Source organism: Phaethon aethereus (assembly GCF_964289735.1).
Source record: "Phaethon aethereus genome assembly, chromosome: 8".
Classification (NCBI taxonomy): Eukaryota; Metazoa; Chordata; class Aves; order Phaethontiformes; family Phaethontidae; genus Phaethon; species Phaethon aethereus.
In genome coordinates, this window is record NC_138584.1 from 5502605 (window position 1) to 5514385 (window position 11781).

At 41.0% G+C, this 11781-nt stretch overlaps 1 protein-coding gene across 1 annotated transcript in view; it reads left to right on the top strand.

The window, feature by feature from the left end:
- Nucleotides 1-518: 518 nt before the first annotated feature.
- FAM20B (FAM20B glycosaminoglycan xylosylkinase) overlaps nt 519-11781 on the top strand; it is a gene marked incomplete at both ends in the record, with an annotated part of 15305 nt that continues 4042 nt past the window's right edge. The window contains 6 exon segments of the mRNA XM_082002976.1: nt 519-895; nt 3623-3709; nt 6321-6430; nt 8669-8840; nt 11584; nt 11590-11774. Of these exon segments, the coding sequence (XP_081859102.1) occupies nt 519-895; nt 3623-3709; nt 6321-6430; nt 8669-8840; nt 11584; nt 11590-11774 (932 nt within the window).

An 11781-nucleotide genomic window follows, 5' to 3' on the forward strand; every position in this document is an offset into this window, starting at 1 on the left:
TTCTCTTGAGGGACAAATCTTTAGGAAACCAGAGGTCATGGATTCTCTTACTAATGGAAAAATGTTTGTGAAATGGGAGTAATCAACTTAAACTACAATTCTCAGCAGAAGTCTTGCCCAGCCAGTTGCAGCTGTTATGATTTCAGCTGTGTAGAGGCGCTATCAGGGACTTTCCCTTCTTGTGCAGATCACTGAAAGGCTACAGGAAGACAGCAAACCCCATGTGTTTTTAACAGAAATGTTTGGGCCTTGGGATACAAGTGTGCAAAAATGCAGATTTATGTTCCAAGAATAAACTTGATTTTGAGTTTGGTGGGATCTGCAGGAATTCAGTTTTGTAAGTTTGTGTTTTGTTTATTTTTAGGGGTACCAGAAGATGCGTCAGTGGTGATACCTCTTTCACAATGCAAGTTATGAATGAAATTCATTAACTAACATCCCCTTCCTCACCCTGATCTCCAATAGACTTCCTGTAACACTTGGAAGAAAAGGTCAGGGGAGAAGTGTTGAAGGTCAACATGAAGCTAAAGCAGCGAGTTGTGCTGTTGGCCATCCTCCTTGTCATCTTCATTTTCACAAAAGTTTTCCTCATTGACAACTTGGACACCTCAGCTGCCAACCGGGAGGACCAGCGCGCCTTTCACCGTATGATGGCAAGCCTCCGTGTAGAACTGGACCCCCGACTTGACCATACGTTGCAGTCCCCTTGGGAGATTGCAGCCCAGTGGGTGGTGCCCCGGGAGGTGTATCCTGAGGAGACACCCGAGCTAGGGGCTGTTATGCATGCCATGACAACAAAGAAAATAATAAAAGCTGATGTGGGATACAAAGGGACCCAACTGAAAGCTTTGCTAATACTTGAAGGAGGACAGAAGGTTGTCTTCAAACCCAAAAGGTAAATATTGCCTTTGGTTACTCAATAACTGCTTTATGCTTTTGCTCCCCCTGCCCCCCCAAATGGAAAGGTCATTCTGTTATTTATGAGAGAGACGGTATAGAGCCTTGCTGGTGCTCTAGTAACATGAGATTGCTGTGCCAACTGTCTCTCAGGCTGTATAGATTTGGTGCTCCAAACAGTCTGTATTTAGGTTAATAAAAGAATAATCACTGTGTTTGGTCCTGAGGGAGTGTTGGTTAAACCTAATGTTTCCAACCAGTATCTTCCTGATTGTGGAAGTGCAGGTTCTGGCACTGTGGAGACAAGTCTTGCCTACACTTTCTGAGTAAGGGTCGTGTCAAACTGCCATGAGAGAATGCAGTTCAAGAACAGGGAAGGAGTGAAAATTGACAGTGGTCTTAAAAGTAGATCTTGGTGTCTGGTGTATCTGCATGAAGGCTGTAAAAATGCATTGGTAGGTCAGAGTGAAAGCCCCTGGGTTTCCTGTCTGCCGATAGAGAATACTGGAGGAGCAATGGAAGAATGGGCGGGTAGTGATACTTCCTTGGTATGGCCTCTGTTAATGATGATCCACAGGGAAATTTGACATGATTGAACATTTATGAAGAGTCTTGTGTATGTCTGTGAAGCTTTTTGAACTGTTTGCCTTCGGGGAAAAGGAGAAGAAAGATGTAAAAAAGTAAGGCAGGTGTGTTTTATGGGAGTGCGCTGCAAATGTGAAGTGTTGTCATAACAGAATGAGTATATCTCTCTCCAAAGGATATTGGGTTGAGCAAGCACGAAGTTTTCCTCTCGTGTTAATGAATGAGTAGAGAATGAGGAAAAAAAAAAAAATCTGCTCACCGCTTATTGAATTCACAGTCCTGTTTCTGTGTGGTCAGCTACTGGTCTGGCTGGAGCTTCACTGTGGGATTAGGCTGTGTTTAAACAGCGTGAACCTTTTACTCAAAAGTCTTGGTGGTACAACAGGCAGCTCATCCAATAAATGTAGTAACAAGACAGGGCATCTCTATAGTCCTTTCCGTATAAGTGAGTGCTGCAAAGCGTTTCACAAAGCATTACATTACATTCCCATAATGGAATGTCCGTGCAGGTGAACGTAGTGACTATGCTCCATCAAGGACATGTGCAGTTGGGAGTGTTGACAGGAGTGCTAGACAGTATGGCTCTAGCCATGCTGGGTAGACCTGTGTTCTGTTTGCGTCTGCTGAGCAGCTAGGCTTGTAGGTAGAGTCTTGCTCTGCCATTGCAAGATACCTATTTAACTAGCTTTTGACCTGAAAGGTATGTCAAAGTTACTACTAAAAACTTTTGAGAAAACTTACTGGTTGGGGAAGAGTGAATTCTCTTGTTACCCTTGTTCTAGAAAGAACTAGATGCTTGCTGTGCATGGAAGGAAGAATGTGGTTGTGTTTTACCAGTAAGTTCTAGCTCTGCAGCTTTCAAAATGTGACCCTGTTTTCAAAAGCCTGCTCCAAGTACATACAAGAGACCTGACACTGAGCACATGTTCTGAGGGTTATCTGTCTCATTTCAAAATTACTTGAAATCCAACCTAAGTTACTAATGATTAATAGTTGCTACCATCACATGCCAATACCATACGTGTGAAATAAGATGCTTGTTTGGTGTAAATTCCGATTGGCAGGAATCTGTCAGATCCTTCTCCCAAAAACTCCATACCATCCTGCACTGGTTAATTCTCTCTGCAGCTGCCTTGCAAAGAAGCTAAAGCATTTGCTCAGCCTGGTGAAATGGACTGTCATCTTGCCTCAGATCTTCTCTGAGCAGGGTTAAAACATCAAAGTAGAGCACTGTGGCTTCTCTTACACTGTTGCTGCTACTGCTTGAACCCCGATGTTGGAAATAATCCAGTTTACACAATTTGATACATAGAAGGAAATGAGAAAATAGGTAATCTGGTTTGGGCTTACTTTACCTGAAAAGATAGTGCATTTCACCCCTTTCCTTGGTATTGATTGTGGTATTTTACACTCATCTGAAGCATGCTTCTTAAGCAGTATCTAGACCTGATTTAAATGTCATGAATCTCGGAATTTGTGTTTGCCTTGACATTTTAAGTAACATCTATTAAAAAAAGAAAAAAAAAGGGGGGGGGGGGGAAAGCCCACCACTTCACCAAAACATACCATTGTTGTTCTAATGAGTGTCTAATTTCTATTTCTTGCTGTTCATTATGTCTTTTCTGCGCCTGAATACAGGGTCTTTTTGTATCCAGTATTGTCCTCAGGTTCACGCTTGCTGATCTTCTAGCTGCTAAAGATCGCGTTTGGCATTTCTTCCACAATATCGGATTGTATTTTCATGTTAATCTACAATCCATTCTAACCCCAAAATTGTTTGTGGAGTTGCTGCTTCCTAGTATAAATAGTCCCCTGTTCTGTAGCTGGGTCTGTGCTCTTTTTTTTTTTTTTGAGATGTGGCTTGGCATATAGTTGAATTAAAACCCATTAGTTTGAATGGGCACCACTTCCCAAGCTCTTGAGACCACTGTACATTACTGACCTTTCCTCCTTATTTACTACTTCAACAGTCTGTACGTTATTTAATCTCATTATTATTTTTTCCCTCTCCCATTGAAATAATTTTGAAAGTGACCCGGAGTCTGTTTTACATAGCACTGTTGTTGCACTTTTTACTCTGAACAGCAAAATTGATGGAAATCCTGCATTAATCACTTCATTTGAATTATTTCAATTACAGATATGCCAGGGATTATGTAGTGGAAGGAGAACCATATGCTGGCTATGACAGACACAACGCAGAAGTGGCAGCCTTTCACTTGGACAGGTATGGAATTATTGGGTTACCTGGTTTAATTGTCTCTGGTAAAGGCTTTTTCAGAGTTGGGGAAAAAGGAGTTCCTTGAAGAATACACCTCAGATGTTAGCTAATTCTAACCTGAAGCCAAAAATAAAAATTAGCCTTTTTGTGAAACTTCATTGCAAAGATCTATGCAAGATTCTAATATTTAAGATTTTTGTGAAAAATTTGAAAAGGAGAATGAGCACTGAAACCCCTGATACTTCGTATAATATGGAAGAAAGAGCTTAGCCAAACCTTGTGGAAGAGTCTGAAATGCTGAATGTATAAGTTAACGTCCAGTACACTAAAAAGTTAAATCTAGTATCTAGACTAACAGTTTAGCCTAGGCGAAATATAAATCAGTGCATCGTAATGGCAAAACAACTATTTATATATTAATTGTATTCAGGGGTACCCAGGTGGTTTGGTGGACCTGAGCTGGAGGTGCAATCACCAGAAGAAAAACAAAGTTACAGGATGTGCAAAGAAGGGGACAGAAAATACCAAACACTGAATGTTGGTAGTTAAGAAACACCAGTTTCCTCTAGAATAAATGAGTGCAGTCTTGGCCTCTGCACTGTAAGAGGACTGTGTTGGCACTTTGAAGAGATTTCTGAAGATAAATAAAGATGTGAAAAATTCTTCTATCAAGAGACTTAAAACTTGGGAAGGGGAATTAGGAGGGACAAATATAATAAAGAACAGAATGGTTGAACTTAAACTGAGGTTTCTCAGTATGTAAATAAGAGGCTCGTCATCTGTGACTGAGTTCGTAGGTGGTAAAAGATATGCTTGTTAGTCCTAATTCATCTGTGGAACTCATTGCACAGGCAATGGAAATGAGTAATTCTAGGAAGGTTTGGTGATAACTAGTTGTGTAATACCCTGTTGCAGTCTTGAGGTGGTGGACAAAAATCAGGGTATTTTAAGACCAAAAAAGATCATAGAATCCTAGAATCTTTGGGTTGAAAGGGACTTTTCAAGGCCATCTAGTCCAACCCCCCTGCAGTGAGCAGGGACATCTTCAACTCCATCAGGTTGCTCAGAGCCCCGTCCAGCCTGATCTGGGGTGTTCACAGGGATGGGGCATCTGCCACCTCTCTGGGCAACCTGTTCCATGTCGCCAGATGTCTGTTGTCCACTTGTGCTCTCAAAAAACACATGGACTTCAGTTTCCCTGAAAAAGCAATTATGAAACATTGTAAAGCAACAATTGAAAGCCTCTTTCCACTGTTCAAACCCCTCTCTCTTAGCTCTTCCTTGCTGTCTATCTGGTTGTGGGTTTGTGCTTGTTTCTCTGTCCTTTCTCCTCTCTTTGTGGGTATGCATCTCTATATTCTTCAAGAATACCTAGAAGAAGCTACCAGCCCACACAACTTCAGTTCGTACCTTTGTTTTTGACTAGTGATAATTACATATTTTGCTCAAGGATGCCATTGTTTCAAGAAGGATCTGAATCATATTGTATGTTTACCACTAACGGGGAGGCCGTGCTAGCCAGGATAGTGACCTTTCAGCTGTGGGTCTGAAAATACGGGGCCAGGTTTTCCAGATCTAAGCTCTGTGCTTATTTACTTGGAACGCCTGCATTTTCACAAGCTTTATATAACTCTTTGTATGGCTGTGAGTTCTAGCTGTATGCATACATGATTTGTTCAGGCAGACGTTTTGTGTTGCCCATTCTTAGAGGTATTTTATACTTACTGAAGGGGACTTAGTCGATGAGTATCTAAAAACCCCCAACTTTGCAGCTGTTGGAGTGACTCTCCCAGTGTCTGTGGAATATAGATTGTCCCTTTTTCAAAAGGGACAATCCTTTTTCAGTCTCTCTTTCTGAGATGCAAAGACTACCAAAACAGTATCGAAAGTACGTTAAGGGAGTTGGGGTGACATTGTACTGATGTTTGTGCTCCTCCTTTAAGCATTCCATTTTGGAATTCCAAAATTCCATTACAAATACCCCACTCATTTGTGGTCACAGAGCAGAGGCTGTGGCAGACATGGGAGTGGAGCCTGGATCTTGTGACTGCAAGTTTTATGATTATTCTTCCCACCTCCCTTTTTTTCCACACACTTGAGGCATTCAGTTTTTTTCTACCGTTCTCTCCTCCCTTCTCCCCCCTCATGCCAAACAAAATAATTCCTAGATTGTTTACTTTTGAGTATAATTGAATTGGGCTTAAACAAAACTTTTTAATAGATAGTAATTCCCACAAATTATAAATGATTTTTCCAGGTATCCAGCCCAATGGCCATATGGTTACTGCTTCAGCCTGCACTCGGGACAGATATTTCTGGTATGAGGTCTGATTTGTGAGGGTTGGAGCCTGGTGCATCCTGTGTTGCTCTGCTGCAAATGCTGTAATAAAGGAGTGTCACTGATGGCCTATAAAGCAAGTTTAACATCCAGGCACTTAAGAAAAATGAGTTTCCTTACTTTGCTTTGGAGAAGAGAGGAGGTTGTTGCAGGGTTCCAGCTTCATTCTTTGGTCTCAGACAATGGCACAGGGACTATGATTTTGTTCTGGTTTGTTTTAGTTTAGAACTGCTGCCTATGTTGCAAATTCTCATGTCATGGTTTTTCACCCCAAAACAGAATTCTGGGTTTCCGACGAGCTCCACTGGTGGTTGGCAGGTTTGTGAATCTACGTACAGAGATCAAACCAGTAGCCACAGAGCAGCTTCTGGGTACCTTCATGACTGTGGGTAAGTGACTTCCATGGATTGTTCAGCCCAGTAAAGAAAAAGGTGATTAATGGGGAAAAAGACCCATGGGAATCTGACGCAGTTATAGAACAGTTAACTATGATACAGGAAGCTGGTAAGTCTCTTTCTGTGCCAAGAGAGATCGTAATGCTTGTATAACCCTGTTTGGCGAGGGAGGAGGACTTGATTTTCTCCAAGTATTTTTTCCTCTGTAACTTCTCTGTGTCCCCTCATGCTGCTGTTACAGATGGGGTTTTTTCTTTTTTTTTTTTTTTTTTTTTTTTTTTTGAGTAATAATTTTCTGTCTGCTGTCAGAGGTGGTTAGGAAAGTCTGTGATTAGACCTGAAAGGAAAAAAAATGGAATTGTATTTAAAGCGAACACAGTGGTGATTTGGGATAATTTATAGAGTTGATGTGTCTGTTGGTATTAGATGTTGTTTGTGCTACATCAGAGTCTGCGGAGCATTCATAACTAAATGTGTCAGAACTTCCGTATGTTGTTTACAGTAATAATGCTGTGAAGGGCACTTAATGGGAATTATTAATGTGAACTTCTACCAGGTGGTCATTAAGCACCAAGAAAAGACTTATGCTGCAGCCTTAACTCGTTCAAGGCTTTCATAAAATATCCAATTATTACTCTTTTTTTTTTTTTTCCCCTCTAATAAGAAGACTCTAGAGATGATTGTTCATTACAGCTGATAAATACGTGTGCCTGTGTATATTTCTATTACAAGCACTGTTGGTAGTCTCACCTGCTAAGCTTGCCTAACACTTTCAGTTGTAAAGTGTAACTTTCAGATGAGAGTAGCTCTGCCTTGCCAGACTCTTTTTGCATTCAGATTGGGTGTCTGCCTCAGGCAGACTTTACTTTTTCTAATTTCAGCCAAGATAACTAAGCAGTTTTCTAGCAGAAATACTGACTTGAAAAATATGGCTCCAGAAATTTTCATTGCCTTCCTTGGATTCCTTGGAACTGCCTGTTCTGCAGAGCATGAACCAAAGAAATGGGTGGATCTGGGGATAAGGTTGCGATCTCTTGTCAACCCAAATTTGACCAAGTTTCTGAGGTTTTGAAGAAAAGATAATTAATGCAATACTCAGTGCAGATTTGCTAGAGTTGCAGCCAGAATCTCAAAAGAATTCCGTCTCTTGCTAGATCTGCTACAGGCCGTGGATAGGAAGAGAGACTTGCAGGGCTTTCCATACAAATAAGCTCTGTGTTGTTAATGATCATCTCTCTGATGTGCTCAAGTTGACTGATTGGGGTAGTGGGAGCACAAGAGCTGGGTCTGGATGGAGGACTGCAAAGGAGTGCTGGCTGGCTAAGGGATTGTGATGTGTAAGGGTGGAAAGTGAAAAACGTGTTTCAGTGAGCTGGGCCTGCTTTGGGGAGGATATTGGATATAGAGCCAAAGGAAGAAAGGATGGGGAATAAGTGGAATCACAAGGAAGTGAGACATAGTTGGAATATTTTGGAAGAACTTCTGTAAGTGTGGAACTGGAATTGACTTGGCAAGGGTCAAGCAAAGGCAGGTTAGAAGGGTGAAATGGAAAAGGTTAAGCTAAAAATGTTAATCTGGGCCACGTAGATTACTTTATGCTACAGGCTACACAAGCCTTAACGGACTAGAGACTACAGGGTTTCATTGTTCCTCTCCTGTCAGAAGACATGCATGAAACTTTTGACAGATCTGTGTTCCTCAGTCATATAAGAATGACAGCTCATTTGTGTTTCCTCTGCTGAGTGAGCTCAAGTAACTGAGATGTGTGGCAGGTCTCAGGGCTCCAAATCCATTTGAGTTCTGCTTAGTCTTTTTTCACTAGTCTCTTTTTGGTCAACTTTTTCAAAGAAGTGAGAAATCTGACACAGGAAGTGTGAAATTTAAAAAACAAGGAGTTCTAACCTTGGAAAGTCAAGGTCCTAAGGACTAGGAAGGAATCACAAAAACTTGTTGATAGTGCAGTGTTGTATTAACTCTCAGTGTGATAAAAACATTAGAAAATATAATTACTTTCTCCATTGAATATTAGTCTTTAATGTTGTTTTGAATGAATAGATGTCTGTTTAACAGTTTCTTGAGCCTCTCCTTCTCGGGGGTAGGAAGCATGAGGTTAAGTGCAGTGAAATCCTGTTGCAGGGTAGGCTCTGCTGCAACAATATGCTCCTGAATTTCAGTTGGCGTCCCTTGGATTAAGTTCTGCTCTTTTGATACCTCTTTATTATTTTTTTTAAGGTAATAACACTTGCTTCTATGGTAAGTGCTACTATTGTCGGGAAACAGAACCGGCTTGTGCAGACGGGGATGTTATGGAGGGGTCAGTGACCCTGTGGCTACCAGATGTCTGGCCTCTTCAGAAGCATCGGCACCCATGGGGTAGGACTTACCGTGAAGGCAAACTTGCCAGGTATGAGAACACAATAGGGTTATTCTTTATACATGATAATTTCTATTAGAATTACCTTTGCAATACAGTGCCTAGTTAAGGAGCAAGTGTTCTCAAAACCTAGAGTTTTGCTGACACCTTTCTTGATAAGACACTAGAAGTCAAGAAGTCTAGCATGAGATTGAAACTAAAATGAGCAAGAAAGGAATCTTCATTGTTTTCTACAATACCAAGTGCTGTTGTTTTTGCTGCTTCTTGCCTGGAACATAATTTGCATCATACAATCACTCCAAGCTCTGAAAATCTTGGCCTGGGGCAAACTGAGACTCTTCTCTTGTGCCACCGGACCTTCTGTTGACAGCGTGCCTCTCGGTGGCCCAGTGAAACATGGTAGCACTGTGCTGTTTTCTGCCAGATGTGATTTCATGGTCCTTGTAGTTTGTTCCAAAACTTGTGGAGCTGGTTTAGTTTAAGTACGTAGGCACTGAAAAGTTCTTCTTTGCTTTGAATACCATCAGTATTTGGTGAACATGCTCAGCATCTTAAAAGAACACTTTCAGAGATGGACAAACACGGGATCTTGCAATCTTATACAATAGATGTAACGTGCTTGAGTATTTGGGTTGGAGATGTTTTTGCCATGACCAGAGTAGATGGTTTTGAGCTTATTAAGTTTTTTGAAGTCTGTGTCCTGGACAGATGATTAGAAAGATATTTTTAGTCCTTGATCTAAAATAACTGTTGCTTTCCGATAATGGGATTGTTCTTGGAAAGAATGTCATCCAAAGGCTTCATTGAATTGTTTTAGAATATTAAATATACAGTTGGATTTTTTGAGCAGCAGATGTTATCTCCTTTTCAACAGGTCAAAATCAGCTGTATTTAGTACACGGTAAATTGCAGTAATGAATTGGCTGGATTTCTTGGAGGTTTTTCTTTTTTTTTTTGAGAGACAGTTTTTCATCATAAACTGCCTACTTATACAGGAGTTTACCCTGATACCTATGTTGATTTGACGTTTGCTGTGTTTTAAACTTGCTTGCTTTTCCCTTGTTCAGAGGGGACTGCATGGTTCCATTGTTTTGCCCCTTGTCATGTTGCGCTTTTCACTCTGAGAGCATCAGGAGAATTAAATGTTCTAAATGTCATGCTCTCCTTTTTCTGTGTCTGGTAATTATGGAAAATAACTCTGTAGCAATTTTTTTTCCTTGATCCAGCTGCTTCTACTCTGTCCTGAGTTGACCTTCTGAACATAATTCATACAGTCACATTAGTGTACATAATTTTTAATGGGCATGTAATAGGTAAAATCCTTGACTTTCGAAGTCCTATGCTAGTACAATATAAATGATCAGAAATAAATGTTGGAGAAAGGGCTATCTTGAAAGAGCGAATGAAAAATGAAGAGACAGAGCATAGTGTATCTGAAAAATTGTTGCAAGGAGATTAATTACTGATCTAAAGCTGAGAGAAAGAGAAGCACTTGAGGGAGAGGAAAGTGTAGCATAAAACAAATGTATCCAGTACAAGGAGGGGTATGTTCCAAGTCTTTTGCCTTGTGGGTTTGTGCTGTAAGTTGAGTGCGAGTTGGACCCTGATGCAAGAGACAGAGGGAACTAGTGACAGCATTTGAGGAATGTGTGTGACGTGGTAACAGAAACATTGAGAAGATAAAATTTTTGGCCACTGTGATTTGGATAACTGGAGGGAAGATGGGATATTTATTGTGAGCTTAGGCTCCAGACCTCTAGAAGATGAGGTGGGGTATCTGGCAGTTCTGGCAGTTAAATTCTGATCTTCTCCCTGCTTTTATGACTCTCCACAATTCTGAGCATGGCAGCAGGTCTCTCTGTCTTGTGTTTCCTCTATTTCTGTTTCCAAGTCACAGATGGGTTAAGGCATTTCCAACTTAACTGCTATTTTGTGAAGGATTGTCTCAGTCCTTACATGGAAGATGTTATAGATGTACTTGTTATTTAGGTTGACAGATGGAAAGGGTATACACCAGAGATTTGGCTGTTTTGGTGGTGGTGTTGAATAGCTTTGAAAACTGTAAAGAAGAAAATGAGAAAATTTAAAATCCTAGCTTTGGAGAATTGAGACATGACATCTGTGTTATAAGACCACAAGTACATGCCTAGGTTATGTTGTAGAAAGAGAGGAGAGAAAGGGAAGTTGGAAATCTTGCCAGTGGAGAAGAAGGTGAGATACTCTGAGAGTAGGGAGGAAACAGAAAACTGTTTGTGAAGGAGAATTAACACATATGAGGCATTTCTCTTCAGGACAGAGGAGGTCATTAGTAACTGTGATGAGGTTATTCGCATTAGAAAGGAAAAATGAGGAGGATCGCTGGAAAGCAAGACTGATGGAAGCAGGTCAAGGCAATACCAATAGATGCAGTACTTGAAGTCCTTAGGAAGTTAAGGGAGGCAAGTCAAGACAGTAATCTTGCTGTGAGGCAGCCCAACCGCTGCTGAATTGTGAGCAGTGAGGAGGCAAACTCTGGCCTTGTTTTCTGTAGGAAGACGATGTGTAACCTTGCACTGAAACTATAGTTTGCTCCACACACTAGGCTGTTAATACAGGATTTACTCTTTTAATGAAACACTTATCTAGCTCTTTCTTCTTTATATAGCCTTGACTGCTGCGCTCACCTTTTCTTTACACATTCATAAGTGAATAAAGGGGCAGCTGTAAATGCCGTTGGTGTGCGATGATGGATGTTCCTTGAAGATTTGATTTGGTTTCTCTTGACGGCCCACAGGTGGAGTATGATGAAAGCTATTGTGATGCTGTGAAGAAAACTTCACCCTATGACTCGGGCCCCCGTCTCCTTGATATCATTGACACCGCCATCTTTGACTATTTGATTGGGAATGCTGACCGGCATCACTATGAGAGTTTCCAGGATGATGAAGGAGCCAGTATGCTCATTCTCTTGGATAATGCCAAAAGGTAAGGG